General features: G+C 39.1%; 1 protein-coding gene across 4 annotated transcripts in view; it reads right to left on the reverse strand.

The window, feature by feature from the left end:
- The window catches only part of SH3RF1 (SH3 domain containing ring finger 1), an 81,965-nt gene extending 55,601 nt beyond the window's left edge, over positions 1–26,364 (reverse strand). Inside the window, exons 1-3 of one of the 4 annotated variants that reach the window (XM_040065642.2) lie at positions 25,970–26,043; positions 25,249–25,462; positions 24,183–24,671 (exon numbers count right to left, since the gene is read on the reverse strand). In XM_040065642.2, coding sequence (XP_039921576.1) covers positions 24,183–24,569 — 387 coding nt within the window. In that variant the 5' untranslated portion in view covers positions 24,570–24,671; positions 25,249–25,462; positions 25,970–26,043. Of the gene's footprint in view, positions 1–24,182; positions 24,672–25,248; positions 25,463–25,637; positions 25,774–25,969; positions 26,044–26,264 lie in introns of those variants that run through there. The other 3 variants (XM_040065644.2, XM_040065641.2, XM_040065643.2) reach the window with 3 other exon arrangements.
- Positions 26,365–26,790: the final 426 nt, after the last annotated feature.

Raw genomic sequence — 26,790 nt, forward strand, 5'->3', positions numbered from 1 at the left:
AACCCAGCTGCCAGTCACCATGCCAGTAACCAGCGAGAGGGTTTCACACAGCCGTGATAGCCAGTTCCCGCCTAACATCGGGATTTAAAATGAACCTTCCTGCAATCCGTCCCTCAATTCAGAACATCTCAACTTCTGCAAACAAGTAAGTGCAAAGATCAGCCCAAATCATTTACCGCTTTGCCAACTGGCTCCTCGTTCCTCAGGCTGAAATCCTTGGCAGTTTAGCAGAGATGCTCTTGTCTGCCTTCCAGCCGCCTGCTGGGATGAGCAATATTTACCATCTTACTCTTCAATCAGAGGGCAACAAATAACAGCGTGAGTTAAAAGGGGACCAATTCCCATTCCAGCAGGAGTATTTGAACTACTGTCTTCAGGGAAAAAATTCAAATAGCCTCCCACGTACTCACCAAAATTCAGCATTAAGAGTAGCTTTAATCTTTTAGATGCAGCAGTGAAAATCTCCAGCCACTTCAGAGGAGAAGCAGTTAACAATCTAACAGTGAGTGTCTTCTCCAGAGCCCAGCTGCTGGCAGCACAGAAACCTGCTCTGCTGGGAGTTTTCTTTCTGGAAAACTGTTCAGCATTTCGATGCTGGAACACAATAATGTGAGTCACTCTTATTTGAGGGCATGGTTTTATTTGAGATTGATAGGGGGGAAAATCATTTTACAATTACAGTCTTAAATTTTATGTTCATATGTGTTCATTTAGGATTAGATATGTACCACCCTTAGTGCTTAAAAAAAAAAAAAAGTATTATAAATTCATCTCTGTACAACTCAACATGTGAGGTAAGTTACCTCACAATCCATCAGACAAATAGTAATTCCAATCATATTTACTGTGATCTAAACACCATTCAATTTTTCAAGTGCATTAACTATAGACAATTTATAGAGTTTTCTCATCAGAATGTCCCATCTATTCTAACTATATATAATGAAAGGTTTCGGGCTAATACCAGATGACAAATGTAAACTAAAACCACAAGCATGTCTAATTAAGAAGAACTGGAAAATTATGAAATCAGTTTCAGTTTGCCTTACTCTTTTACTAAAATCGGCACTATTTTAAAGTAAAACACTGGGGAGAAGTAAAAATTAAATTTACTGTGTCACAACATGTTACAATAACTAACAAACTAAAACTTGAAAAAATAATTGAAAAAGTCAACATATTTTAGACCTTCTTGCTACAAGTACCCAAAAAGTACAAAAACAATCTCCTTTTAAAGGTCGAGATGATAGTATCATGCATACATGATAGATCATACACTTTTCCCATGTTTCAATAAAAATAAGAAGAAATAATTACACCCCCCCCCCCCAGTATTTAAATTTCCTTATTTAAAAGATATATTTACCTTTAAAAATGTGGCAGTCATTGAAAAAGTTGTGCATTTTGGTTATTATGGGGCTTTATTTCAAGTCGCAAATCAGCTTTAAAAAAAATCCTCAGTTTAAACAAAAATATTGGATGCCACAGTTCATGGTTCATATTTGCTGTATCAAAATTTGCCTAAAGCAACGCAGAAGGCGTTCAACTGTTACTATTTTCGATAATTGTAGTAACTCATAGCAGCATGAGATGCTAATAGACTTCAAACAAGGAGAGCAAGACCTCTGAATTTTAACAGCTGGGACTATTAGTAGCACCAGAACATAATGCTACTTCTCTGATCACTTCCTCTGAAGTGATCAGAGAAGTAGCACTCAAACAAAATTTGACAGGATGTTTGACATCACACTCTGAAATGATGCATACACACTGAATTTTAGCAAACATCATTTTACAGGATTTTTACAACTAGTGTGCTAATGTACACATTCAACTCTTTCTATTCCACAGGATCAGACTCTCTACACAATCTCCAGATTTCCCTAATTAGCCCAAAGTAAAGCATTGAGCTCTGTGGGGATATCGTGCTTATTAACAATCAATTCAAGGATAGTCAGACTTTAAAAGAAGCACCATGCTAAAGAGAAAAAAGTCCTATTTGTGTACCAGGTAGCAAACCCGTTAGAAGAAACCTATAAATGTACCACATATCTTAGGAAACATTCATTATAAAGTGAAATTCATACAACAAAATTTAAAAAAAACATGAAGAAATGAAACAGAAGTTTGATTTTATTCTAATATGCACTGTACCATAGAAAACTTAATGTTGAAACTATAGTTACTATACTTAACTCACAGCATGCTCTGTAGTGATTTAGGATGTGCTTCTCTAAGCTTTTATTGATCTCAGCACAGTAAACTGAAACACCTGTATCCGAGGTTTTAAAAACTGTATTAAGATCATACAATGCAAATAATTAAGGACTGCACATGAAAATTGCTAAGACAAGACTCTATGCTAGTTTAATTACAGTTTTCTGAAGTGGATACTCACCTGAGCATTACTAAAGCTGTATACATACAGCTAGAATAAGCAAAAGACCATTTTTCTGTTTACTGAATGCATAATAGAAGTACTTAAACATTAATTCAAAAGAAAATTCACAAACACTGCATGCTACACAGGTAATTTAGTTTATGCTAAAAAGAAAATTCTGATTTATATTCCTGAAATCTACAGGCAGTTTGTAACCCCTTTTGCCAAGACTTGTCTATATTCTTTTAATATTCTGTTTGCCATTGGGAAATTTTTATTCATTCCATTTCATCAGTACAATGATTTCCATTTCAACAAGTGTGTAGATACAATCTTAAAAACTCATTTATGAGTAAGCAACCTTAATTTCTTGTATTACAGAGTTCAAGAGCAACATATATAATTTTTAAAATACCACACAATATTCTAGTGTAAACACCATCACTATGCAATACTTCCATGTTTTTGCTTTCTTACCATACCCACAAAGAAGATCTAAATGTGTTAGAAACCAAATGTTTTGTAAGTACACAAATTATATATGCTCATTCCATTAAAAGAAGAGATATGCAGGGTTTCTAGAGAGACAAAAATACAATAGAAGACAGATCTGCTCCACTCACTACTTTAAAAAAATATTTTTTAACAATCAAATTAGGCCTCAAAATACAGTCAGAAATATCACATCCAAAACCCAGCTCTGTTTGCTACTACTAGCTAAGTTATAGCAAAGCAAATCTACTACTGTAATCAGTAATCTGTAATTCCCGTAAGAAACCATAGAATCACAGAATGCTTTGGGTTAGAAGAGACCTTCAAGACCGTTTACCTACAACCCCGCTGCCATGGGCAGGGACACCTTTCGCTAGACCAGATTGCTCAAAGCCCCATCCCGGAACACTTCCAGTGCTGGGTCACCTACGGCTTTTCTGGGCAACCTGTTCCAGTGTCTCCCCACCCTCACAGTAGAGGATTTCTTCCTAATACCTAATGTAAATTGACCCTCTTGCAGTTTGAAGCCATTCCCCCATGGTCTACCACTCCACATCCTTGTAAGCCCCTCTCCAGCTCTCTTGTAAGCTCCCTTCAGGTACTGGAAGGCTGCTCTGATGTCTCCCTGGAGTCATCTCTTCTCCAGAATACTGAACAACTACAATTCTCTCAGCTTGTCTTTACAGGAAAGGTCTTTCAGCCCTCTGATCATAACCAAATAAATACCTGCTCGTGTAAAAAGTAGTACTTTTAATCCTTGTTTCAGGTGTGGTAATTTTTTACTAAAAGTTAACATGAAATAAGTATCATTTAATGTATTTAATAAATGAAAAATAATTTGCTTTGGCAAGCTTTCTGTAAATTACAACAACTGAGATAGCTAGTTGCACAAGCTAGACAAAAGCATTATTTCTCTTTTAGGGCACATGGTTGTTTCCTCATTCCAATATCTAAATGAAGCACAAAATGATTTCTGGCTTCCCTTAATCTTCAGTACAAAGTAAATAAGCAGTGGACTTTTTTTTTTTTTTTTTAAAGGAAAAAAATATTATTATATTAATTTCACAGATCAAGAACTAAAGACTAATTCAAGCTCTCTGGAAGACAATACTACAGCATCTAAAGTGTTATTGCCTCTATTTTCTACTCCACTTTCCTGTTGAAGATTATAGTCCATTTGGCAAGGACAATAGGAAAAAACCCCATGTGCTAGCTCATCAGCAGGTACAGTTCATAACCTGCCCATTAGCCTAAGCTGAGTTTATCAGTAACCTTCAGCAGAAGACAGGAGTGGTAACAGTTGAAATTGCTACAGATAAACCCATCAAAAATCATGACTCAGCACATGACATGATCAGCCCAATGTCATATATTCAGCTTAAGAGCTGGAACTTAACAGGAGCTTACAGTCATAACTACAAGACAGCTTTCATTAATGCACTTATTACCGAGGGCAAAAAATGAATTCATCCTGTAAATTTCATTTTCTTTTTGAATGCTTCTAGTCCTTCCTTCTTTCCCATAATGCCCAATTCCACCCAAGCCTACAAAGAATTAAAAAAACCCCTCACACCTTAGCAAGACTACTTTCTCTTGCAATATAGAAATTTTTCAAATTCACATACTGTAATATTTTCATATGGCTGGGCTGGGGAACAACCTTGACCACAGGAACCTGAACTTGAAAGAATACATCTAGATTTGGTCTAGAACACTGATACAAGCTAATCTCTTCCAGCAAATTCAGTGGGATTTGATTATTTCTACCCACTGTTGTATGGGTTTTTTTGCTTTCTTTTAAAAAGTATGAATTCATCAGAGGTACCTTGTATGTAACACTGGCTGAACACATAATAGCCAATCAATATTTATGAATGTATGAATACAATGGTTACTAAATATAGAAGTACACTGAAGGTGTTGCTGTGCCTGCACCTTCACGTACAGGCTGAAGTGAAAACAACTTCCGAGTACAACCTATTATTTGTTCGAAAGGAAACGAGTGTCATCCTACCTCTGAAAACGTGTTATTTTCACAGCTTGCTACACTTACGGCAATGGACAGTAGGATGAGCTACTCTGGTAAAAAACTTTAGCAGAGAAGGCAAAACCAAATGAGTGGTGTGTAAAATGCATCATGACTACAGGAGACAGTGTTGTGAATCAGATTCCACCTAACTCCCCTTGATCCCCTCAAATGTACTTGCTGAGAATTCAGCAACTCCCCGACTGCTGGAAACAGGATCTAAATGGTAATCCAATTCACTGAATATATTTTAGAAAGTATTTTTGTATCATAATATAATCTTTCCACTAAAGGCTCAGACTTCAACGGCAAGGAAAAAAAGAAAAAAAAAAAAGGGAAACTAATAAAAGATTATTTGTTGTCACTCTTCCCCACAAAAATTTATAAATATTGGCATCACCTCTTTTATAAAGAAATATAACTTGTTATAAGTTTGTCCACCAAGTGAATGACTATTAAGAAACTAAAAATATTCTTACTTGATAATAACTCATTTGCCTTTTCCACAGTTGTTTACAGAATGTGTACACTGAAACTAATTTTCAGTATCTTCACTTCACTTATACACTTAAAGAAAGCAAGCAATACTAATTTTCCCACAATAGAAATTAGCACTTAATTAGTACTTAATACTTTCCCACTACTACTAAAGTTACACATTTTTAAGAGCCATGTTTAAATTATGCATTGACATGTAACAAAGGCCTGAAATCTTGAAGGATACAGTAGTTCTTTCCTTATTTATACCACTGAAGACTACAGTTAAACCTATTTTACAGCCTTCTTCATCTACATATTAATTTATAAATAACACTAGTCCATTCAAGATAAAGGCAGCAATTTGCCTTGTCAATCGCTGCCACACCCCAAAAAATTTAGGGGCAGGAACTACAGGATAGCTCATTGCTTCTGTCCCAGTAATTTCCAAAATAATCTGTGCGTCAGAAATATTACTAAAAGCAGCAATTTCTACAGTAGCTTGAAATCCTAAGCTCTGCCTGTCTGACACACCAGGTTTTCATAAAGAAAGATTTCTCCACACCTGTCAATGAATATTTCATCTCACATTATTTGATACTATCCGGTATGGGGTTTATAGTAAAAAGAATCTTAAATCAATTTTGAGTACTGAAACTACAAATTCTTTTGGAATACAAACACAATATTGAAAGTAAACATAAATTTTCTAAAAAAAAAAAAAAAGATTGTACAGGGACTGAAAGTGCCACATGGCACTGACTTGTTCACCCAGCCAGCATGCTGACAGCTCTTTCCATTCCACCTTCTCTCTGAATTAATGAAATAGACTGATCTTCATCTGAGAAATCCAGGAGGTTAATCTAAGTACTGACAGTCATTAATTGAAAATTTGTTTTCTTAAAATTGTGCCCTCTAAGGTCATTGAGATGCTTTTTAAAAAACAAGAAAAATAAAAAACTCAAAATTTTCAAACTCCAACAAAAATTTAACCTACGTTCAGTCTACCTTTAGCCATGGCTAAAGGCTTTTGTGCCCAATTAAAAATTTCACTTTTTACTTATTTCATATCAATTTCAATTCTATTACATCATAATTTTACCATACTGCCAGCAGTTGCACTTACAATGCTCACCATATTGAGCATTTAAAGTAATTTCACCTTTGAGAAATTAAGGTGAAAAAAACATCCTTCATGCTGATTTGGAGGCATCTGTTGTAAAGTAATACTAAACATAGCTGATCTCGAATCAGAGATGCATAGTAGCCCTGGTAGTTGTTTTACCCCCTCTTTGTTTTCTATTGACCTTTTGCAATTGTCTCACATAAGTTTTCTTCTTTTTCTGGCATGGCCTGCATGAGAGTAGAGATGACTTACAGGTCTTCAGCCTGTAGCTGGGTGGACAGTGCCCACCTCCCAGAAACAAGAGCTGAAGAGTCTACAGCCCCACATCCTGAGAATAAAAGGCCTATGTATTTTGGGAAGTACTCAAGACACTGAAATACTGGGTGCATTGCTGTTGTTATTTTAACTGACTGTCCTATTTTAAGGTGAGTTTTTTGTTTTTGAAGAAAAAACAACTTTTGAACGAATCCTCAAAGTAACCATTTCACTCTAGAGAGGATTGCATACTGTGAATACCAGTGAACTAGTCTTCTGCAGTTCTAGATTAGTTTCACTCAGCTGCAAAGAGGCAGGATTTCAGACACTTACTATTTTTCAGAGGTACCTATGGGCTACCTGCAGTGGATCCCTGTGAAATACCAGTCATTGGGAAACCAAAATCATAGCTCATGTATGTGATCAAAGCTGCAGTATTAAGCATCTTAACAGTCAAGTCTTTGCCAGTCTAGCAAAAGACAGTAAGAATATAAATGCAATTGGGTCAGAGAGAAAAAATTTGATGTTGCCCAATCAACAGTAAAAACAGGTTTCTGCAGAAGAGTGTTACCAGATACATACACTACCTGTTACAAAATATATGGCTAAAATTAGTTTCAGAAACTAGCATTTAAATTAAGATCTCTCACAAATAATTGACTTGGAAAGCACGCTGAATTTCAACAAGAGCAAGTGTGAGGCGAGGATTCCATTAATAAACCTTATCATTAAATCTACTATGATTAATTCTACACTCACAAAGGCTACTGCTTATTAACAGATCTTTCTCATCTCAGCAACATATTAGCTTAAGAGATAGATGAACAGCTTATTTTTACTGTTAAAATGCTGGAGGCTAGATTTCGTTTTTGACAGCAACAGCAGCTCTGACGTGCCTTGGCGGCACTTTTCATTGCAACGTTATCCTTACAAACTGGAAAATCCAAACACTGACAGCACGCACAGGAAAACGCTGGTGGATATACTCAGCATTTAACAGTCTTGTCTATTCAAGGATGATTCACTTCAGAGAAGCTTCCAGCACAATGTCACTTGGAATAAGGATTTCTCCTAATTTTGCCGGACTTGGACTAAGCAACATCCAAAGGAGAGTAGTGATGTAAGCTAGACTCGAGTGTTTTGGGCTCCACCTCCAGCCAAGAACAGTCAGGGCCATACACTGGTAATAACCTTGGCAGCGCTCTCCTCCGCTTCCAGCACTGCCAATACTAATGAAACAAAACTAGACGCAAGAGGTTCCTCAGAGACTTTGTGTTAACGCTGCCTGGCTGGAACTATCTCTAATGCTTGTACTAATTATCCCTGAGTAGATTAGAACAGAGAGTGCCAAGCCAGTCCAGCAGTCCTTTCTGTGCACACGCTGCTGGGTGACCGTATTTCCAACCTCAAAATTGTATTAAATGGTTCACACCAACAGAAATTGCAACAAAGCCATAAGTTTAAAAATCATTATAGCTACATTAAGACAATCATCACTGATGCATCCCGATTACAAGAGATTAAAAATATATAAACTCACACAATACACAAAATTAATTCACATAAATAAAAAATAATGAAGTGATAAAGTAGAAGGCAAGCAGTAAAATACACCCATGAAAATCCTAGTTTTCCATTTTATTTGAAGTACTGCACAGAGTAAATGGAAAATGTGCAAAGGGAACAAAAGGATGTTTTCTACATACCAGTAGTTCAGCTTTCTAGTGCCAACATTTTATATGGCCCATTACTGGCCCTTTTATTCCCTTGTCTGCATGCAGCAAGCAGAACAGTTATTCTTCATCTAGAGCCATGATGAGTATGTAATTGTACTCTTCAATAATATTACATTTGTAGAGCCTCAGTTGTTCTCTCTCCTTGGAGGTGAGAACAATTCTACTTTTTAAAAAAGAAGCAAAGTAATCTTACACTGCTCAGTGATTCTCCTCAAATACGGATTTACTACTAAGATGTCAAACATACTGTGCAGTAACATAAAACACACAATCTTTTGTTCTTTTTTCCTACCACCTAGAAGGAACATACGTGAATAGGAAAAGACTAGGTACAGTATGCAAGGTCATATGAAAACTGAAGTCCACATACATCTCAACGTACTTTGATATTAGTACTTTTAAGGGAGTAAGAGTAAACTAAGATTACTGCTTTTGGTTTTTCCTTCAAATTCAATAGCAGTCATATAATTCCCACAGGATCAAAAGGATATAGCATACCTGAAACATAATATTCTAAGTTATGTATGCTTCTAATGCTGCCATTTTAAAAGCAATTTAACTTGCAAAGACCTCCTTAATTTATGATTTGCCAAATATTAGTTTCTTTCAAAACAATAATGCTCCACCATCTGAAAGCTTATCCCAAGAGATACTATTTTCTTATTAAAAACAGAAGTCAGAAACAAACTATTTTCTCCTAAATTAATCTCATCTTTACATGAGGAAAACGAGAAGAGAAATATCACAACTAAGCCAACACAAACAACAAATGTTATGTTCCCCATCTGACAGTCAAAAAGTAGAGGAAAACTACACTTTGAGCCATGGTTAATTAAGTGCTTTCTAGACAAAATATGCAATCAGAATTATTTTATCATATCAGATTATTCACTGTGGGTACAACCAAGGAGATTAAGAAAAAAAAGAGAAAATGGTTCTATTTCCATAAAAAGCATAATTTATACCTGCAATACATGACCCAACACGGCATGAGATCTAAGCACCAAACCACAGACGTCTTGGCATGGATTTCCCCTAACCTCTATTGGAGCACTGAAAGTGATGACAAAACAATTCTCTGGCTCAATGACCCCAGCACCCGCCTGGGATGTGAACAGTTGGGTTTTAATCCTTTTTCCAGGGAATTTTTTTTTTTTTTTTTTTTTTCACAGAGCGGAACAACTTCACTTGTTCCCCTTTACAAAGGGGGCCAAAAGTCTCTATATGATCAAGCCACTACAATCACTGGTACCAACCTTCACAGCACATCAAATGCTGAACCAAAGGCTGACTTACCTTAATTAAGGAGATTCACTTAAGGCAGATTTAATGCATACTGACAAAATGACAAAACAGAGAAAACATGGGACTTCTATATCCTGTACTATTTTTTTCAATGCTTCTTGAAAACACTGCATGCAAAAACAAAAAATCAGAGATAAAGTACAAAATACCTGTTAGCCCCCAATCTAAACACTAGCCAGCAGTCCTAAGTCCTTGCTGACTCACCTCCATTAGAAAGACAAAATGAAATTCAAAAGAATATTTACTAAGAACATTCATAAAATCACTATTTAATCCAAAACTAACGTGACCAAGAAACAGCACCCTGCGCAATTTGTTGGTGCTATCAGAAATTACTATGCTCCCCAGAGCATCATCCGTTGCCTTGATCATTCATGCAAAGCTCTGATGCATTTCTTCCTTCTTGTTAACACTCCCTCAAAAATTCCATTTTTCTTCAGGCACGCACCAGTGACCCAGCTCTGCTATTTATGGCCAGTTTTATCAGCCTTCATAGAGTAGTCTTCCCTGTTCCAGACTTATTCTGCTGATCGGTGCCTTTAGCAGCAGCTTTATTGCTTCAGCTACCAAAGGAACACTAGTGTCCCTCTAATGAAGGGTATCTGCTGCACTTAATGATTTTTACCAGATCTGTTTTTATGGAAGCCATTAACACTCCTCTCTATTCCAACAGAATATTTTCCAACATATATTTTATTAGCAAAGTTCAAAACTGCAATTTTATTTCTATAGCTACAAGATCCTGAAAAATATAAACATAGTGAGTGTTTACGTAAGACCACTTTGGATAGATTTCATCCATTAAATTTTATATGCTGAACAGACCAAAGAAATCTGCAAAAAAGTATTCTTGTTTCAAAACACAGAAAAAATCAAATGTTATTTCAACCGCCAAGTACCACTACTAAGACATTCAAATTCATTTATCCTATAAAAATCAACTACCTTCTCCAAAAACAAAGCACAGTTTGGCATTTAATGGTATGATCAGCCTAAACTTCAATAATTGGAATCCACACCCAAAACCAGAGCTCTGTGGTGCTGACAAAGCCCCAACAACTTGGTGCCAAGTTTGGTCTTCTTTTGCAAAAGCAGAGAGTTTTCTTTAAGCTAAAAAAGCCACACTCTCACAAAAATTTCACTGCCTCTACCTCTTTCCCAAAAACGAAACATGTGGAAAGAATATGCATCTCTGGTTTTAAATATATTTATGCATTCAAGTCTAGAAAACTAGTGCATAACTTGATTTTATATGAAATCTTAAAAATTCTTACTGATGTTCTAGCTTTGAACACCAGAGGTACTTGACTTCCCAAGAATTAGATGCTGTTCCCAGGAAGATGCAGGGTGCTAATGTTACAGCACAAATAGCGGTGGTTAGAAGAGAGAGCACGATGATTTCCTAAACAAAACTGCAGCCAGTGTCCAGATCTGAGGGTGAAGCTCTCTGTTTGAGTACAAAGATGTTGTTCTCCAACATCATAAGGTATCTTACACAAAACTTACTAACTCTTGAAAGCAACAACTTGAAGGTTTGCTTGAAACACACCATGTGGAATACTGCAATACTTTGTTTTCCATTTACTATATGTGAGACTGTGCTGTGGTTACTGCATACTGGGCTAAAAGATTTTTTGAGCTGTAAGACACGCCTAACTACAACGACCAAGTTAGTGTGTGGTTTGATGCGGATAAATTACCTTGAACTTCAATCTGGCTATGTGCAACTGGGCTCCAATCTGGCTGTATTTAAGTGAAGCAGCACTGAAATCCCTTTTAAGATGAAAACTTTCATTCATTCAGGTTTCTTCCAAGGACTGTACATCTGAATATTTTAAGTCCATATCTTCCATGGCTGCAAGTACAAAACTGTCTCTAAAAGAATTTCATTTCTTTTTTAACCATTTCTAATATAAGCTGTTACTTGTGAACTGAGCAGTACACTACAGACAAAAATATACACCCATCTAGGCAACCACAGCCTACAAACCCCAAGAAAACGGGTATAAACTTCAACCAATCTATCTCTGTAACTCATGTAACTCCCAACATCAAAAAATAAGGAACTGTGTGGTAGAGCCTAACTGAAGACATTTCAAAATCGCTAATAGGAATATGGATGCCACATTACATAAGTTTTACTCAGAAAATATTTGAGAATATTTTTAAAATGGCACTTTTTGCATAAAATTCTGATTGCTGCAGAGAAAAAAAAAAAAAGAAACCAACACTTCTTGACAGTTGAGCTGGTTTAACTCATACCCCCATCTTCCTTGGATTCTTTTAGCGTAAACTCAGAAAATTTGAAACAAATACTATATTAAAAAAAAAAAAAAGTCTCCCTATCAAACACTATACATGCAATTATGAATATTCCTTAATTAACTGCTTAAGACATGGTATTTAATATTTTAATTTTAAATAGAAAAATTCACACCACCTATGTATAGACTGCAGAAGACCATGGTTTCTCTTCTATGCCATTTAAAATGAACTTTGATGTCTTTCATGCTGTTCCATTAAATGGCAGAGCGATAAAAAAAAAAACAGATAAGCACAAATGACATCAGTTCCCTGTTGCAAGCAACACAATTCTGAATTGAATATGTGAAAAAGTATGATTTACTGGGAAAAGAGCATAAACCCATAACCAGAGCTGAAGTCAGAAACAATTTTCCTTGACCCTTATGTTTCTTGCTGGGTTCAGAGGTTTCAGTACAAGAAGATAAATATTTATTGAAATTTTAAACTACATGTTGGGACACATTTCCAGAAACAGCCTACTAGTTATTCTATTTCTGCACTGAAAAACCAATTCCCTTATTAGTTAAAGTAAACAAAATCCCCCTTACAGAACAAAATCAATGTATTTTGAAACCATAGTCCTGGAAAGATAGTTCTTTTAATGGTATTACAGAAAGGTGAGCTGCTCCAACAGATTGAAAAGATACTGAAAATATTGGTTTTCTTGGAGAACATGTACCATAACATCCCTTCATCTTATCATCGTGACTGAATTCAAAAAAATAGACTGTGACCATGCTTGTAATGCTAGCTTGATGTTTAAATCCTTATTTTCAGTTATTACTAATTGAAAGAATAGACAAAAGACTGAGGAAACATGGAAGCAAGATGAAAGAAAATGCCATCAAATCAAAACAGATTATGTTTATTTTTTTCTTCCTTCTTTGAGAATCTTTTTCAATTTCCCAGCAATTCCTAGGACACTTGCCGCCCCTTTCCTATATTCTTTTTGTTTTCATTTAATGAAATACAGAATTTGTAGCTTTAGTGGTTCTATACGAACAATGAGGATACATTATAAGTAATAAGAATCTGGTGAAGAATCTCAAAGTGCTTGAGAGATATGCCAGAAGCAATCCTCAAAGTTCTGAATGAAAGTTCTTCAACCATTTTGGAACTGCACTAGTCTAAATGTCACGTAATCATGACACACTACTACAAAATAAGCAATGAAAAATAAAATACACAGTATTCAAATATACTGAAGGAAATGAGATGGCATGTGAGTCAACATACTTACATTTCTTTCTCACTGCTTGTCTAGCCAACACCTCCATAGCAACTTTTCTATTTTGAAGCTCTCCAAAACCTTCCTCAAACATCAAGCTACCTCTTCAGCTTGCTCCTGCAGCACTTCCCCCTCACCAAGTCTCTAATTCAATGCCAGTGAGCCAGGAGTCATTCACTTGATCCCATTTCCTCCGTAGTATTTTATCTAATTGGTCTATTGCTATGTTCCAAGCCTACTACCACAGTTTGTTTTCTTTCAACATCACTGTCCCTCTTCCTCCCTTATTTTTTGACCATACTTGTCCTTATCAACCATCAGTACTGAAATTTCTCTACTTTTCAGCCATCTCCTCCCAGAGGCCTCCTCCCAAGCCTTTCAAAGTGATTGCTTTCATGTCTCAAGGCTAGATGTGTGCTTAGCTCTTCTGACACCCTCTCCAAACATAGGGTCACCCTTTCCATCTCCTAGACCTGGTCTGAATCCCACATTAGAAAAAGTTCCTCAGGGAAGTGGTAGAATCACTGTCCCTGGAAGTGTTCAAAAAACAAGCAGATGTGGCACTTCATGATATGGTTTAGTGGTAATAGGGATATTCAGTCAAAAGCTTGACTTGATTATCTTGGAGGATTTCTCCAATATTAATGATTCTATGATCCACTTCCTCTGTTCCTACTCTGGTGCTGTGTGAACATGTCTGGCAGGAAACCTCCTGTTAGGCTGAATTCTTCCACTACATATGGCTTCTTTTTAATTTCTCCAACTCCACTACCTCAGGAGTTATGCCCAGGAGACAGGCACAGCTTAAGCTCAGTAGTGTTAGAAGAGCCAAAACTGAACAGATGCAATATCCAGACTGCAGTGGTAGCCAGGGCCACATTATTGGCATAATGTTCTTTGTGGTCTTTAAATTCTGGTCCACAGACTCCTGATTACCTGCAAGATTTGCAAAAATAGCTTGCAAAACAACTATGAGAAGATTTTAATCTGCATATGCACAAGATCAAGGAAACAAACTGTTATGTTTACCTACCTCATTCAATAATTAAAATTTAACCTAATTTTATTGGGTTGCAAACCAGGAATTAATGCTTTTTTTTTAAAATCCTTTATTTACTCTTCCTCCTCCCGAACAAAGAGATAGTAATTTCAGCTTTTTCCTCAAGTTGTAAGTACTGCGGTAGTGCCAAAAGTGAATGGAAATTCAGATCAGCATTTCTCAACTTTAAGATCTGTCTTCTGAAAGATTATCTGTTCATCTGCTTATTGACTATCCTGCCCTGCTTAGTCCAAAGACCTAAGAGGATTACAGAACCTGGTGGCAAGGCTGAAGGCTTGTTAACTTAATAAGGCTGTGGATTTAAAACTGTGTTAAATTAAACAGGTTTTGAAAATGGCTTAAGTCCACTAGTGTGTCTAAAGAGTCTCCGCTCTTTATCCAGCTTCTAAGAAAGACCATGTGAGCTAGAAGGGCACTGGCACACATGAACATGTGAAAGTCCATGAGACATTGATTCTCCTTTAGCACGCTCTCAGCTTCAGAATAAAAGCTTCCTCACTATTCAGGGGCACATTACCACAGCGCAGTGAATTCAACTTTACTGGATTTTTAAAAAATAAGCTTCTAGAACAGCTATGCCCTATACATGCCAACTTAGATTATCATCTGATTATCTTTGACTATTTTTCATTCTAACACTTTTCAAAGTCAGAAGTGCTTCATTCTTACCTTTTTTTTTTTTTTTTTAAATAAATAAAATAAACACCATAACCTAAAGGGCTAAGATAGCATACCAAAAAAGAATAATTGAAGAGACATGTTTCAAATTATTCAGTATTGATGTTCTGCCACCTCTGTGCAAGTAAGACTACATTCCTTCTCTTGAGATCAGCGCTTGAAAGTCCAGTGGAAATGAGCACTTTTGTCTTTAATCAGGGCTTTTCAAAAGCTTGTCTTGTAGAACTATGGTTCATGCAAGGTAAAACAGTGGCTGAGTTCTTAAAAAAGCTTTCAAAGCACGTGTATATTTTGAAAGCTTAGATGCTGAAAAGAGGAAGTCAAGAAAGGCAACATGCACATCTTTCCTTTACAAGAAAAGAAAAGAGTTCTCATCTTTCTGCAATGCTAATGCCATGGAATAAAATCCATTTTATTAACAAAGAAATGCTAAAGACTAAGGAGCACTTCAGGTGTTACAAAGTCCAACAGGACACTTGATGCCAGGCTTATCTTCTGAACAGCACTGGCAGCAGTCCTTCACTTCAGAGAGGTGAATGCTATCTATATTAATATATAGACAACACTGAAATGCTTACCTTTGATCAAAATGCATTTATGATTAATAGCCTACTTCCCCGCTAGAAACTATAAATTTATACTTTGTACATTTACAGAATATAAAAATGGACTGTCTATATTTGACTCTGAAAAATCAAGAAAGATAGAAAGAACAGTTAAACACAAGAACAGAGCTTTTAGTTCAATTAAAAACAAACAAAAAAACTCAAACAGAAATTCACACTATATTAAAAAAAATAGATGTTCAAGGCCAAGCATATCAGCAGTATTTCAAGCAGAATTACTGTGTGAGAGGGATGGCACACAAGAGAACTTTGCCCTCAGCTGTAGATCAGAAACATCCTTGCAGGTTCAGGATTCTTAATACTTGAAAATTTAAGTGCTTATGTTGGGGAGGGGTTGGCAAGGGGTAGATGGGATTAATCAAGCAACGAATGAGATAGGAACAAAGACCTAGACAAGAAATTACTTAGAATTCTGAAGTGTTTATACTCTTACACTACAAAAACTTAACTTTAGACAACAAATCACATACTTGAGTCCCACAAGTGTAAAACCCAAAGCTTCTAAGGGTATGGCAGATTATTCATATGCACCATGGCCAACTTCTGCTTACCTAGCAGGCTCAGATTCTGAGACACTTTGGTAACAGTGTCTGTAAATGAAACATTGACTTCTGTGTTTCATTTCTCCTTCAACTGGAGAACCCAAATCTGGAGGTTTCCAGGAAACATTGAAAGACATTTTAAAGATATGTATATAAGCATCACATGTCTAAAGATTTTAAAATACTGGACTCAACTTTTCTCTTTGGAGTGATTTCCCTCATCTTCAGAGCACCATTCTGAGTCCCAATGATTTCCTGATATTTTAGAGGATGCAAATGTGAAAACAGACAACCAATTGCCTCTGTGCTGACCAGCTCGGATTTTGCACTGAAACTGCATGGCAGCTCTGGCAAATATCCATGGGGAAGGGATAAGTGGCATGCTCAGTGCAGCAAAGCTCTAAAGCAGCATGAATCCCAGTGTTCAGTCTGCCCAAGGACAGTACTGTCATCTTCCCCTCTATAACTAAGATAAGGAGTACAGAAAAAAGCACTTGGATGTGTGACTCTTCCATTTTAGGGTTACTTGCTTTCTAAAATTAATCCAGCTCACCTCAAAGTAGCAATTGTCAGACCAAAAAAAAAAAAAAAACCAACCAAAAAACCAAACCTGCTCTCCAAAGAGACTCTGATTTAGTGATGTGAAAAGAAAAGGATTTGATCTAGTTCAACTGACCCAAGAATTCACTGCTGATTCTCCAAGATGAGTTTGTCTGTCTAACACAGAGGGATCTGGCAGGAAATGAGGTTTAACAGATGCACACTTTTCCTCTGTAAAGGCAGTAACGAGGTGTGTGCATGAACAGGGCTGACCAGACAATATTTCAGCTTTAATTACTGAGACACATTCTTGCCCACACTAGGATGCAGATATAGTCAGTGATTTAAAGGAGAAGAAGAAAAAGAAAAAAGGAAGAATAATCCCAGGAGGCTAGGCAACACAGTAATACTAACTTACACTTTATGCTCTTCACATATTTGGCAGATCTTAGTCATATATACTACAAGACTGTACGTAGTCCATATACCTCAACAGAAAGAAAAATTTCTTATTGTTTGTTTTTTGTTTCTTCTGTCTGACACAGTCATGGACAAATGGGACACAAGAGGTAAGTTTTCTTTTTCTTGGAAGCAGTACAGTAAGATCAGAGGCAGGAGATCATTTGAATAAAGGATAACAATGGAGCCAAGGAAAAGACCAAGGAAGATGTTAAGCGTATCATAAGGAGAAGGCCAAAAGCACTGCAAGGGGAAGTTCACTGGAAGACAAACAACTGATCATAACAAGTTTCCAGATTTATTATCACAGCTGCAGTTAAAGGCTTTCTGATTTCTGCCGTTCCTATCCATGCACTAAACACTGAAGTCCCATTAAAAAACATTTCACTCAGTTAAAGGAGAGGGAGAGGAAGGATTTCTAGCTGACCCCACCCCAACCAGGTCTTTGTACCATACATGATGCCTATTAAGCCACCAAATGCATTGCAGAAAGCCAGACACTATGCACAGAGAAACACAACAGCACCAGGGATTGACTTTTCTAACCAGATCCTGGATCACGTACATAAAGCAATTTTATTGGAATTTGATTTTTTTGGTAATATGAGAAAAAATTCAAGGACTTTTATTCTCTCTAAAAAACCCTGCTTCCCTTCACAAGCCCATTAAAAGTAAGGGCTTGAGACTTACTTTTTATGCAAGAGTTTAAATTTTCTGAATGATCAAAGCTTTTTGAGTAGAGCAACTCACTGGCCACATTAAAGTGGAGGAAAAAAGACACCATTTTATTTCATGTAGGTGGTTTTAAACAAATCTACATAAATGGAGGAATATTAAACTGGAAAATGAAGGGAAATAGAGACAGCCCTCTCTTCCACATGAAGACACACACACACAAAAAAAGTTTGTAAACAAATTTAAAAGGGATTTCAGTATTACATGTACATAATGTGGACTTCTTTTTTAGTTCATAGATCAGATTACTGCAAAATGTAATTGTTTTCTACAGAAAGGTATTACACTAGTTTGACAGCTATTGCATCAAGCAGATTAATGTTAATTGGCAGATTCAAGATAGCTATGCAGGTTCAAGGTATGGAATGAAAGATTTCTGCATTACCAATACAATTTACACAAGATATTCCCTTCTTACTCTTTTCAAAACACACTGAAATCTACATACCAGTGTGCCAGTCAGATGCAAATTTCCCTAGCTGAAGGGTGCGCTTCCACAGATGTTTCAAGTGTCTGGCTTTTCCTCACTGAGGTATTCATGTGATTTCCTATTAAACATCCAAACAAAATTAAATCCTCGTAACAATGTGACACTAAGCATTGCACCATCTTTGGGACAGGAAATGGATTATGAACTGTTCCCCAGTAATGTGGAAGTCAATGATTTAGAGTTAACAGCAGGATATACTGACCTCAACTGAGACTGTGCAACCATTGTAAAACAACCATGGATACATCCACTATTTTAAAAAAGTCAATGTCTGCCCTGGAGAGCATAAAGCCTAAAGAGTGAGTCAAACAAAGAAAGTACTATCAGTCATATCTGCAGATGGGAAACAGAGGCACAAAGAGCTTTGAGTGACTCTGTGCAAGGTCATAAAGGATGTCTGTAGCAAAGCCAGGAACCGAGCCCGGAAGCTCTCAATCCTAGCCGAATGCCGCTGGATACAGAGACAGTTCTTCCTTTTGCTTATCCTCCTTCTCTATCTAATTATTTATCTCTGAAAGGGAACACATTAACACCATGAGAGCAAGTCTACTTTCCTTTTATATTTATGATCTCCATTAAATTTTCTCTAGTTTCACATAGGATACAACAGTGCTACAGAAGTAATTAAACCTATACAAGCAACTGTAAACATTAAAAGCAGAATCTGGTATCTCAGCAAGCAGGAAATGAAATAAAAGCAGGCATAGATGATTTGCAAAGGCTTCACAAAATATTTTCTAATGATCACTCCAGAACATGAATAGGTGTCTATCTCCAGATTCTCAAATATTACTTGGGAACTTCCCCCCCTTTCCTCCTTCTTTCCCCAGAATTTATACGCTGATCATGATGTCATATGGTATGGAATAACCTTTCAGTCAGGGGGGTCAGCTCAAAATCAAGTACCATCAAGTAATGATTCTCCAGTCTATGACCACAAATAATAATAACTGGAACTAACTACATTAGCCACAGTTTTTTGCATATATCTACAACTATGTTTTCCTTTAAATGGGTATACTTTACAATCTGATCTATTATGACAACGGGAACCTTCTCTAAGAGTACCCCTCCAGCAGAGGGGTATGTACTAATACATATCTTTGTATTATTTTATTCCACTAACTCTTGTTCCAAGATGATTTTAAACATCTGTTCCAATCTACACCTGCTGCTATGCTTGGTGATCCCCATATTTATTTACAATAATGTAATAAAATCATTGATCTATGAAAGCACATTTTCAGTCCTACTGTTATTTTCTAGTCTAAAAGGTTTCTTTTGATACTTAAGTTCTGCCAGGATCTCCACAGTCCAGCAAGTGCCATGACTACAAAAGCAGCAGTTGTTTTGGCTCCTGTCAAAGTTTTGCAACTGCTCAGCAGTCAAACTGTGAGAGCTGCACTCTGAGCTCTCTTCTCCAGGGTGTTTATGATAAAAGCAAACTGATTGCTTATACCATCCATTGAGTCTGATAGAGAAGCCCAACCTGCTTAAGTCCACACAGACCAGAAGGTGGCCCACTGCCCCTACTGCCCTAAGATGTGGGGCAAGGTCAAACACCACAGCTATGGGTGGAAAACCTGGCTCCATTTAGTTTCCTTTCTGCCATTACAACTGTTTCAGCAGTTCCCAGGCAAGCTTACTGGATCACAAATGATCACTGCTGCAACAGTATAGATACAGGAATTTAAAAATTTAGTATTGCTTTCCTTGTTAAACAAACATGAAAATGGATGCATGGGTTTACATGACACAGCACCACTGCTAAGCATTTGAAGAAACTCGTGAAGCAATCTCCTGTTAATGGGTTCTTCTTTCCTCCTCAGTGTAAAAGAATTTACCACAAACAACTCAGATGTTCATACTAGTGGCTCTAGCCCCCTTTAACACCTAAAGGAGCATTTTCCAATAGCCTGTAATGATTCCTTACCCTCCTATTTCAAGTCGACTTTACCGAGAATGGTATCTCCAGAGGTTTCTAGGAGCCTTCCAGAATAAAAACAACCAAAAAGGGAAAATATTTAGGACTTTCCCATTGCACTGCAACATTTCTTGTTAAGATTTTCCACTGACATACAGTGTAATATACTCAGATGACAGCATCAATTCTTACTCAGCATAAGCATCAACTCTATCAATATTGGCCAACTTTTGAGCTATTTGTGCTTTTCTTTTGTTAATGGAGATATTTTGAATTCTCCACTTAGCTCTTCCTGGCTACATTTGGTCCAGAAAACAGATGAAAACCTTATCAGAAAATATTTTCAACAGTGATGAGATTTCACACTATCTAGACAACTCTCCCCTAGGTTCTGTGGAAAAGATAGCCCTAACTTCAGAAAGCTGGACTATATACAAACTAGGAGACTTAGTATGCCTTAGGCAAATATAAATTCAAAGGAAAAGTTAAACATGGATCATGTTAAATCTATCTAGGAGAGAACAAATCTCCAACATCTAGCAACTTATGCACACAGCTACATTTTAGACTCCTGCAATAAGCATACCCTCGTAAAACTGCCATAAGGAACTAAGGATAAATTCTTGTTTGATGTACTCTGTGAAAATGAAAAAATTAATAGAATGAGCGTAAGCATAAAAGGATGAATCCTAACATTTTTGAGTGCTCTTTTGAAGGAAACAAGGCTAACATGATCACAGAGTCCCTCAACAGCTCACAATAAACTTGCTCCTGATGATCAGTCTCAAGTAGATTTGACAGTAGGCTGTGGCTCTTACAGCTCTTCCAAGCTGTCAACCTAACTGAAGGTTTTCATTTGAAAAAAAGGAGAAAAGCATTAAATTCACATCCATACCAGAGAGGAGGCTGCAGTATGTATAACTGTTGTCCCAGGCAAACTGTCTGCCTAGAACAGAACTGCTTGGCAGAGAGCAAACACAAGTTTTCCATCAGGTGCAGCAGAATGCTGCTGCCTTTGTCCAGCCAGTACCAGGGAAAGGCACAGGAGGCTTTATACATCAAAACAGCAGGAGAACAAAATAGATTAAGAACTTGAGCAGAGAAATTGCCGTTGTTACAGCAGTGAAAGCTTTTAGAGGTTACAGAAAGAAACAGGGCTACTCTTAGTGTGGGAGATACTAAGCACAAGATTTATTAATCCTCACCACCCACCCAGCTTCATTAGTTTTAAGACTCAAGGAACCATTTGTTTGTTTATTGCCATGTGTCACCACATACATACAGAGAATGCAATATACTGTGCAATTACAGGGCTGGCCACTCCACAGTCATTGATACAGTTCAGGAAATCATGCTGCAGTACATGCTGTATTAACCTTTTCTGAAAATTATGGCATTCTCTGAAAGGGCATTTATGAGCTTAGTATTACTTCAGGGTAGAAGCAGAACGTTTATGACTTGACAGCCTTCATCCACATTCACTTCATTTAACGTAACAGCAACTTTCATTTACTAGTTTCCCTTCAGCAAAATTAGTTTAGGAAATCTGACTCTGCCACTCATCTAGAAACAGATTTTCCTCTTCAATTCCCAGGGAGGAACTGTATTTGCAAGCATCTTTATGTTAGAGTTAGCAAAACAAACAGGGCATTCATTTCAATGCTGTCCATTAAAGTGACATTTTGCTTTCTGGACTTTTTTTTTTTTTCCCAAAACCACTTTTCATATGGAAAATGGAAAAGTAGTTCATGTCTCCACCTTCTTACCCATCAAAGTTGGTTCATGTTCTTAAAAGAACTGCTTCCTAGTAAAAAAGGCTCTGGACAAAGTGGACAAATGATGAGATCATCATCTTTCCCTGTCTCCCAAAGGAAAGGATGCACAAGAGCACAAGAATGCCTGTGAAACTCCAAAACCAAAGATGGAGTAAGAGTTACTGTAGAACACTGAAAACTATCACTAATATACAATGAGTATCACTTAATTGCATGAGGAATGAATATGGTCACAGTTTTAATGACAAATGGTACAGCATAAACTGAAGCAACCTTCCATGTGTTATCGCTTTCTACTCTGTGCAACATCTGGAAATGCAAATGTTGCAAAACAGGATATTATTGAACATTTTAAAAAAAGAGAAAATATTCCATATTCAAGTTATTCTGTCTAATAATACTTTGAGAAACTCTGAAGTACAGTCTTTCATGTACAGTGCTGCACCAGAAACTTTTTTGGAGGAGAAGCAGTCTCTGAAAATAAACATTTATTTACAAAGGTCAACACAAAAATATACAAATTATAAGGGGTTTTTGGTTGAAGTTGAAGAGTATTTGCAAATGCAAGGTATCTTCATAAACACCTTAAAGTTCTGGAGAAGACCAGACTGGTTTTGATGCTGCTAATTCTTCTTTGCCTTTGCAGTACTTCTTAAGGATTCTACATTCGGAAAAGAAAACTCACCAAAAACACAAAACCAAACCATTAACAGAAAAACCACACAGATCACCTTCTCTCCTCACCAATTAATATATACAAGACAAAACTCATTAGCAGGAAGTGAGTTGATAGTTATAATTTCTATATTCTAAAGTAAATAACCTACTGAGATCTCTAGCAAGCAGAGAAAGCAGTATCAGCTAATGAAAAAACAATTGTATTTTAAATCCTTATGTAAACTTAAGAGGTGTATCTAAGATCTTTTGGAGAGATTCCAATCACGTCAAGTACAACTGAGGAAAATCAGTGTTAGGCTTCCTTTGCTGGGTAAGTAAACTAAATAATTCAGATGCACTTCAAAATAAAGACTAGTCCTGCCAAAAATACGTTCAAGTCCTCTTCTTGGAACTCCTTAGAGACATTTCATAAAAATTGAATAAACGCCACAAGTCAGAACCCATTCAGAAACTCCACTTCAAACACAGGAACTCAAACAAACTGGGCAGCAAAACTTTCAGAGAAGCTGTCCTGCTTTGTCATTAGATAAAACAGAGCAGGGTTTGTCATCTCATAAAATTATATTTCCTGACACAGGTTCTAGAATGAATAACCACAAATGAGGCTTGATTATAAGGTATGACAGAGTCTACAGGTAGCACAGCTCTTAGGAAGGAACTAGAGTACATAAAGAAGGCAATGTCTTCCCATCCATGGTGCACAGATCTTCCCAAATCCCCTAGAAAAAACACTTGAGGAGAAACTAATAAAGAAATTATGAGGACTAAGAGTGCAAATAACTTAACAGATTGCAGGAATTCAAAAATTTCTTTTTGAAGCAAAGAAAGTAAAAATTTAGGTACTTAGTAGCCAGTGGCAACACTTCTCGGCTCATGTTTAACATTCATTATGTCTAACTTAAAGGAAACTTACTGATGGTAGGAATCATTTCAGAAAGTGCACGAGCCAAAATGAAATCTCTAGTCTTGCAGTTGACAAACTAAAAACCATTTCAAATGTTCTTCACAAGATTTCTGTCCTTAATGATAAATTTAAGTTAAGCTTTCCACATAAGTTACCTTGCTCTATTTGACCGTCTTTGAATTGGACAGTTAAGGATTTCTTCTTTTTGCCCCAAAAACTGAGAGTTTTAATAAGGAAGCACTATTAGTATTTATATAACGTTAAACCAACGCTCATAGGAACACCAACATGCTTTGCTAGAAATCTACAGAAATTCTCAAAATTACTTGTTTTGCAGTGTTAACTGACTGCCCTTATCCCGAAGCAGAGGTCATCAACCATTTTGAAATGGTGCAGGAAAAGATGGTAACGTAACAAAATACTGTCACCACATGCTACTTACCCTAACAGGAGGGCTCCGTGCTTGCACTCTTTGTTGCTGTCCAGCTTGCGAGCTCTGCGGGTCCTTGGATCCGCAATTAGCTACAGTGCTGATGGGGACCCTCAAAGCGTTTGTGCCAGCGGTCCCACCGCCGGCGCCGGGTTTTCGAGGCCTCTGTTTGATGCCATCCAGTAGTCTAACAAGCAAAATATTACTGGGGAGTTCATCAACACCGCAGTCCACTAAAGTCCGGCACTCGGGACACCGCAGCTCATTGCGAGAGCTCACAATGCCCAGCAGGCAGCGTTTACAAAACGTGTGTTGGCAAGGCAAGACTTTCGCAGAAGCATCAAGGCGTTCTAAGCAAACAGGACACTCCAACAGATCCAGCAAAGCCGATTCATCCATTTTCCTTGTATTACTTAATGAAAAAACAAATCTTTGCGGAATTTGTGTGTTTTGAGTACTGCAAGGGTATCATGTTACATCCATTCCTCTTCTGATGATGCTCTAAAATTTTTTGAGGGGAAAAAGGCATTAATAAGCTGGAAAAAGCCAACAAGACCACTTTACATGATGATGTTTCTACAAAGTGCAGAATAAGAGATCACTGGACTGATTCAGTAGATCCTTTCAATAAATGAAACAAGAATACAGTGATAGCAAGCTACATTAATGTATCTGTTTATTTAAAATATTTTAACAAATGCTGACAACTAAGGTTTTTAAATTCAAGTCCCCATAAGTTCCTGTCTGAGTGATTTTATTTTCTCAAATTATTCCAGAACAAAGAGCTATCCCCAGTACAGCAGTATAATAAAGCTTACTTTTCATAGCTCTCAATAAATGAGTTTCTCTGAACGTTTGAGATTACCATTCTTTCACAACAAGAAGACGGCAAAGATAACTACAACGGGGTCCAAAACCACACCGTCTACACCAACAGAGCATGGCAAGGGGAATTACATTTATGCCAGCACTAAGCCAACCGTGAACTACATTTCTACCCTTTCTATGAAAACTACTGCAGCACGTTATACAGCTCAGCCTTGAACACAGCCTCCAGCTCGCAAGGTTTTAAGCTTACCGCAAACACTGACGAGAGGGTTCATAACAGTGCCGCCTTTAAGAAGCGCTTCAAAAACTATCGCGAAGTGATTTACAGCAGGAAGTGCTACTGCCATATCGTTAGGACAACACGAGCGCTGCGTATGCAGCCACAGAGACAGGGGCGAGCCCCCAGCCACTTCCAGCCTATGCAGCGAGGGGCTGGGAAAGGGAGGGGGGAAAAACAAACACCCCTAAAAAAAAAAATACATTCTGCGAGAAGTCACACCAGGATGCTTCACGGGCAGAAAAAGGCTTGCTGACCTCGGCAGTGCCCAGCGCCGGGAGAAGTTGTGCGCCTCCCTCAGCCCCCGCAGCCGCCTGCGGGAGCGGCTCCCCCGGCTCCCCGGGCGCTCGTCCCGCACCTACCTGCTCTCGGGCTCCGCGCCCGGACCGCCTCCCCGAATCGCTGCTTTATATTCCCCTGCCCCCCGGGGAACAGCGACCCGCAGGCGGGCGGACGCGGCGACGGCGACGCGCAGGGGTTCCCTGCGGGGACACGGGGCGAGCGGGGACGGCTCCCCGGGAGGCGGGGGCGGGCGGGGGGCACGGCGCTGTCACCCCGCCCCAAGGCGCCGGGCACAGGGAGGGAGGGGTCGGGCCCGCGGCCCCTCCGCCGCGCCGAGCCGCCCCTCGGGGAGCGCAGGGGTACCCGGGGAGCTCGAGAGCCGCCCCCTCCCCGTCCCTCAGCCGGCTCTCACCGTGTGGCCGCGGCGCCCCCGCTTTGTTCCCGTGAGGAGCCGCCGCCGCCGCCGCCGCCGGCCCCACCGGTGCCTCTCCCGCCGCGGCAGCGCCGAGACTCCCGTGCCCTCCCCGCCCCGCCGCGCCGCGCAGGGGCCGCTGACGCGAGGGGCGGCACCGCCCCGCCCGGCACCGCCCCGCCGAGGGGCCGCGGGCAGGGAGCGGGGGCGGGCCCGGCGGGTGCCCAGCGGCAGCACCGCCCCTCACGGGCGGGGCCGGGCCGTGGGGCCGCCTCGTCTTCCCCACCGTCCTCACCTCGCTAGGTGTCTCGGGCCGTGGCTGGGGCGGTGGGAGAGCGAGGCGGCTTCCTGGGACGGGAGGAGCAGGCGCTTCCCCCCTGCCCTCTGCGTTGGGGACAGCCCGGACAGGCACTTGGGGCTGCCGCCGTCCGCGTGTGGGCGGCGGCGAAGGAGGAAGAGGGATGGAGGGAGGGAATGAGGGTGGGTGCTCGCTGGCTCGCTCCTCGCTGGGCGGCCCCCGCTCGCTGTCCGTGGTAAGTCACACCCGGATCGCCGGCCTGCGGCTGCCAGGCCCTACAGAAGGGAGGAGCCGGGGTGCCCGGAGCCCGCGGCGATCTGCCCAACGAGACTCCTCATGCCGAGCGGGCTTGTGCTGGGCGGGGGACCCTCCCTGAGCCTCCCCCGGCTGTGCGCCTCGGTGGGACGCGGTGAGGCCGCGGCGGTTCCCGCTCCGGGGTCGGGCGCCGCCTTGCTGGGCACGGGCAGGGAAGGAGACGGGGCTGCCGTGTCACGTCCGTCGCTGCCCCCGGGTGCGGCGCGGC

This window comes from Hirundo rustica, chromosome 5 (assembly GCF_015227805.2).
Source record: "Hirundo rustica isolate bHirRus1 chromosome 5, bHirRus1.pri.v3, whole genome shotgun sequence".
In the NCBI taxonomy this organism is placed as follows: Eukaryota; Metazoa; Chordata; class Aves; order Passeriformes; family Hirundinidae; genus Hirundo; species Hirundo rustica.